The sequence below is a fragment of the Mesitornis unicolor genome, unplaced genomic scaffold, assembly GCF_000695765.1.
Source record: "Mesitornis unicolor isolate BGI_N332 unplaced genomic scaffold, ASM69576v1 scaffold35448, whole genome shotgun sequence".
Taxonomy (NCBI): domain Eukaryota; kingdom Metazoa; phylum Chordata; class Aves; order Mesitornithiformes; family Mesitornithidae; genus Mesitornis; species Mesitornis unicolor.
Window position 1 is genome coordinate 41,009 of NW_010201837.1, and position 6,211 is coordinate 47,219.

The 6,211-nt window shown below is 35.0% G+C and overlaps 1 protein-coding gene across 1 annotated transcript in view; it reads left to right on the top strand.

Moving 5' to 3' along the window:
* QSER1 (glutamine and serine rich 1) overlaps window positions 1-1,668 on the top strand; it is a 26,830-nt gene extending 25,162 nt beyond the window's left edge. Inside the window, exons 11-12 of the mRNA XM_010190225.1 lie at window positions 192-287; window positions 882-1,668. Of these exons, the coding sequence (XP_010188527.1) occupies window positions 192-287; window positions 882-1,022 (237 nt within the window). The 3' untranslated portion in view covers window positions 1,023-1,668. The remainder of the gene's footprint in view (window positions 1-191; window positions 288-881) is intronic.
* The last annotated feature ends 4,543 nt before the right edge of the window (window positions 1,669-6,211 follow it).

Below are 6,211 nucleotides of genomic sequence, written 5' to 3' on the forward strand. Positions count from 1 at the left end.
AAAGTGGACATGGGAGGTGATTGTCATGTAATATGAATTACAGTGTGCAAAAATACGTCAAGGCAATTATTTGAATGAAATACTCCACTTCTGAAATGTTGAAAACAAACTTATTTAGATAAGAAAATGTCTTATCATATCTCTGTCTTGGAAAATAACATGCATTTACCTAAAATAACTTCTTTTTGCAGGAGTTTACGGTAGATCCAGAAAAAATTCAGTTGTATTCTTTGTATCACTCACTCCATCATTACAAATATCACATATATCTAACATGTAAAGAAGAGGTAAGTGTTGTACTCTTTGAGATACTTTTGCATTCATTGGGGGAGTTTATTGAGGGAATTGAGTCCAGCTAGAGGGACTGTTCTCTTCTTGGTAAATGAGTATGGATTGTGGCCTCCTATTTTAATTAATTTTTTATGGTAACCAAAAGGGTGTGTTAAGCACATATGTTGCCCCTCATGGGCACTGCTGTCCAGAACATGCAGATCTGAGGCTTACACGGTCTGTATGAAATTAGTTTCAGTCAGGATAGGTAAGCTTTCCTCACTGTTATCCAAAATAAAGTGTGTGTAACTTCTCTTAGAGCTATTTTTGGTGTTAGAATGCCCACTCCTTTATTTTTTCTGCCAATCCTTGGTGGAAATATTCCACATAGCAAAAATATGAGAGTTGAGCTCTGGCTCAGTTGTTAAGAAGTGTACTTTTGGGGTATTTTTACTTGTTGTTTTTAAGCTTAAAGGTAGTCTTCCAAAGAAGGGTTATATTTAACTGCAGAATATTATAAATACAAGAATTCTGAAATGTTAGCTGCCTAAGGTGTATGTGTATGCCTCTCTCTCTCCCTCTGACTCCGCTTCTCTGGCTTTTTTTAATAGATTTCTTCTGTTCAGAAGAAGAGTGGAGATCTAGGGCAGGAAGAGATTGTGCAGCTGTGCATGAAAAATGTAAAATGGGTGGAGGATCTTTTTGAAAAGTTTGGTGAACTTTTGAATCGTGTCCAGCAGAAATGCTCATAACAGAAATGTATCACAAATCTCACATCTTTCTACGGCGCTAACCTGATGAACAGAAAGCTCAGACAATGCCAGACTGCGTTCTTGTTCATAGCCATTTTTATTTCTCTTTACGGAACTTTGTGCCTTGGCTCTTGCTAAGGAAAGTGATGCTGCCAAGGAAATCGGTCCTTTGGAGATGGAACTAAACATAAACCTAACCACATTTTTAACCTGAAGAATTATTTTCTATTTTGTAAACTATTGGATAACTTAGTTTTATTTTCAGAAATGTTTTTGACAAGTGATAAAGCATGCACTACATATACTTTTTTCTTTATTGCTAAAATGGCAACAACACTTAAAATACTACAGATTTTTGCCATCCCTGAGTAAGCAACAGAAAAGTCTGCATTGAGGTGAACTAATTTTTACGTGTCTGGCCACCAAATGTAGAGTTTTGTACATTTTGTAAACAGAGCTGGAGTGACATCAGTTTCTGCATACATATATCGCCATCATAAAATCCAGAAATGTTGTTATGCTTTATGGACTCCTTTTACTATTGTCATGTTCAGGAGACTGAACATGGAGTTGGTGCAATCCTATGACTGCTTTTTGTGTCAAATTATATTGTAATGAAAGACAATGACCTTAACTATTTTCCCTGTTTTGAAGAAAAAAAAATATTTTCCTTTATACTGTGTTTTTTTTCTTTTGGAAAAAAAAATTCAATTGTACATTTTATCTCACTAATAGTTGTATTTTTCACAGAGAAAATATTGTGGTTAAAATTGTTTCATGTATCTTTGTAATACACTTTTCCATTGTTTTCAGTAAATCCTATTCATTTATATGTTGATTTCATATTGTAAACTATATATCTCCAGGTAACCATTTTGTTTATACAGGTTTGCTTCAGTGTTAACCAGAATAATGCATACTAGACTAGTTTTGCTTTAAGTGTAGTTGTGTTAGACACTGCAATTATTTTCTGATACGTGAAAATAAATTTCTTACTAAACTAGCACTTGATTAACTGAGTTTAAATGAAGAGCTACTACACTTCATCTTGGTCAGCAAAAATTGATTAAACAGACTATATGCAGTGTTAAACACAGCTTACATAATTGTTTGTAGAACTGGCAGTTGCAGAGCTGTTCTCTTTTTTGGTGCCTTTCAAGTCTTCAGACACCTTTGTAGCTTTTTCCCCTCCAGTTTGTTAACAGTAGTGCCACTAGTCACACGCTGACAATGAATGTAATGGGCTCTAACCAGGAGAACATTTTCTTTAAATTTGCCAACAGAATGCCTTACTGAGTCATTCAGAATGGATATGTACTCTACTGGTGTCCTAGAAAAATAGTCATGTTGGTCTTTTTTCAGATAATGTAGAGAACAAAAAAATCATTCCTTTATCCTTTCACTGCCACTTAGTGCCTTAATTTCAGCCAAGAAAGCAGGGTTCACTATTCATTGGCCAAATGAAGTAATGTTCATTGCCATGTGACCTTTTCCCCGTTATCTGTTTTGATCCTATTTAGTTGTTAAATATTCATTAGACATTAGAACTATGAGAGTTTAATGAATAGATGTGAAAATGAAATTATTTGATCTTGAGTAATCAAATAGAGGTTCGAATATTAAAGTATGTACAGAATTTTAGCCGATTAGTTTTAGAACCTTATAGGATGTTTTCCATATTTCCAAAGCTTTTAATCTTTTAAAAGCAATAATTCTTCTTTGCAATTTGTATGCAGACAATAGCAAACAGAAATGGGTATGTGCCCTTGCCTTTTTTAAAGCCTCTTCGTAGTATTTTTGCTTTAAAAAGGGAGGTGGCCATCACGTTATTGGATGCATTGTGCTCCTGCTATGTCTGCTATAATTAAGGAGAGCAAGATGGGTTTTGGTTTAGGAATAATATGCAGATTAATGGAGCAATCATGAAGCTAATTCATTTTCACAGTGAAAAGAAGAGGAGACACAGGGTTGAAGAGTTGCTGTTTCAATCGTACAATGTTGAATCTGGTAGGAGCCAGAGTTTATAGAGTGAAACCAAACAGCAAAGTTACCAACATTGGTAGCAATCAGCTAAAATTATTTTAATGTAAATATGCACACTGGAGATAAGGTAGAAATGTGCCTGGCATACTCTTTATCAATAGTGGGGGTTCCCAGATTTACTTAGCGTATTCCCTTGTTGTTGTGGGTGGTTGGCAGAGTGTGCAGATTCATGAGAGGTATTTGCTTGCCCAGGCACAGTTCTGTTGTCACAGTTACATGCACAGCACGTTAGGGAATTCTTAATCTGTTGTTTTAAAAATTATTTGGATGCAGACTGAAAGAACAATAATGTTGGCTCCTTGATGGTATAGTAAAGAACTCATCAAACTTTGTGTCTCTCATGTACTTTCCGAATATAACTACAAAGCAGCCAATTGAGAGAAGTCTCTGTGCTTTCTAAATTATTTCTATGCTGCTACTGTATACTTTATCTAGATTTTTGAATTTGGAAGTACCTTTAGGAAGCTGCTTGTTTTAATCCAAGTCCTTAAGAAGCTGAAAAAAGAAATGAGAGGCTTTTGGAGTAGCTTGTCCATATTTAAAAAGAAGACAATTTTAGCAACAACCATTTAAAAAAACCCAGACAAAAAACTGGCCAGGATGCTCTGCACTGCCATAGAAGGTAACCTGGCTTATTTTTGGCTGTTTTATTCCCAAGACCAGTTAAACAAGCACTGTGCCTGTAGGAGACAGGAGAAACCTGTCTTAAATAAAGGTAATTACCCTAGACTATTAAAAAATAATATAATGGAGCTCCCATCTTTGTCTTGGGCTGCAAAATTGGTGGCTGGATTGTTAACTTACCAAATTAGAGTAAGTAAAATCATAGAACTCTCAAGTGTATTAAAGGATTATAACTCAAAATAAAGCTTTGTTAGTGGGATTGAAGAGGTTTTTTTATACTGAAGCAAACTTAGGAAAAAGTCAATGTACAAATTACTTTTTTGCACAAATACTTTGTTCTGTTGCATTTTAGACAATTAACTTTGCACCCACACCTCTTTTCTTTTTTTCTGGAAGTAACAGTGAGGTCTTCGTCCCTTAACATCTGACAGTGGAAATTGAGCACTCATTTGACTGCAAGAGAAGATGCACTAGGAAGGAACAAAAGCCTCCTTAGACTATGAATTGGCAAACCAGAAATTAAACTAATTGCATGACGAATTATTTGGTTTTTAATTCCACTGTTTTTCCTTTAGTACAGCATCACCGTTTACATTAGGCGTTTTTTTAAATTGAAATAAGTATTTCTCTTAAAAGCAGGTTTTCTTTGAGATGCTACTTCCAAAGTTTTGCTAGCAAAAAAACAGAGACAAAATTGGATTGAAAAACTGTTTCTGGAAATGGGTAGGGACTTTAGGGTCTTTGAAGTTCTATGGTGTGTATTGTATTCTGTATTGTTGAAATGAAATACTGCTTTTTAAGAAGTCCAATCTTACAGGCTGTCTTCCAAGTAAATGATTTCCATAGGGAAATATTTTTTAAATGTTATTTAAATATTTACTACTATTTAAAACAATTTTAAAACAGAAAAGTTAAAACTATGGTCATAAAATGTCAGTGTGTCATCAACCATTTATTTCGCTGCCAACACTTGACATTTGGTCTCTCTTACCCTATTACATATCTGTGCATTACACAATGCACATTCTGCAATATCTTATTGTTTAAGGTAGTATTAACATGTCATTGTTAACAAATGCATGTTTTTCTGCGTATCTCCTCTACATATGGCAAAAATGAAGTTAGGGCTAATTAAGAGACACTTCATGCGTTCTTAGTCCAGATTTTCAGGTGGTCCGTATTACGATGTATGGAAATGTGAAAAAGGACAGTTTTGTACCATTCATGATGTTATTAACTAAACCCATTAAAGTGAAAACACTTTTTAAACAAAAACCTTATAATGCTTAGTCATTTATTATTAAAATACTAAGTCTTGAAAAGATTGTTGGAAAAAAATTGGCAATTTAGACTACATTTTCTGAACTCAATATGAAGACACACAGTTCTAGAGTTTGGGTTTTTTTCATTATATTGCGTGGATTGAGCATCTCTGATTTTTTACATTTATGGTTCTAAATGTTCTGAATTAATTTTCTCAATGTATTGACCAGGTCTTAAACTGATGTAGTAAGTGAGGAGCCAGACAGTTGGGGTAAGAGAGAGTCTGCTGCTGTGATTCAGGTGTCTTTTAGCTGCACTGTTTTCTTTTGTTCTCTTTCTTGCCAGACTAGAACATCATATCCATGCACCTATGGGAAGAAATGGTGCAGAGTGTGATTGGCTTTGGTTTCGGTGAGTTTCTTCTGACTACAATGACTTACTCTTTGCGTTCTTACAAATATTTTTCACACACACAGAGGGCTGAAGTCCCATGATGTCGATATTGGCCATTAAATGCATGGCAGGCCTTTTCTGAGCCACTTGCTTGCAGAAAAAGGTGAATCTGAAGGGCTAGAATATTTTTTGTAATGGTCCTGTGGTATAACAGCTGCTTCCCAAACCAAGATGAGTATAAAATGAGACATTTGCCCATAGAGTTGATTGTTGTTTTCTCCAAAAAAATGCTTCATGAGGTGGGTAGGCACAGAGAATGTCCTATTGCATTGTGGAGCTTTTTATACTGTGTTCCAGATACAGATTATTAAGGTTGGTATTTTTTCATTTGGTTTGTTTGTTTGTTTGTTAAGAAAAAGCAGCAAGAAGCTAAATGTATGCAGCTTTTTCAAGAAGAGCAGCTCCTACTGTCAGTAATTTCTTGGTAAGTATCTTGCCCAAAGTAACTTGTTCCGCATTAGGTTCTGCATCTCCTGTAGAAAACCTAACAAATCTTTATTTCATTTTCAGAAACTAGAGAACGGAAACTGTCTTAAAATTATTTTAATTTGATCTCGTATAAGAACATAGCAATAAATACAGAGAAGAAGCTATTTATAAAGGAGAAAAGTAAAATGCAAGTCAGGGAAAACAGCCAAGAGTACAGCCCTGCAAAAATTTTTCATTTGTCCTGGGTATGCCTTGGGTTTCTGCTTTTAAAAGTTCTGAGCTATTTCGTGTGTGTGTGTGTGTGTGTGTGTGTGTGTGTGTGTGTGTGTGTGTGTGTTTAGTTTTGGTTGGTTTTTGTTGGGTTTTTTTTAGCCACC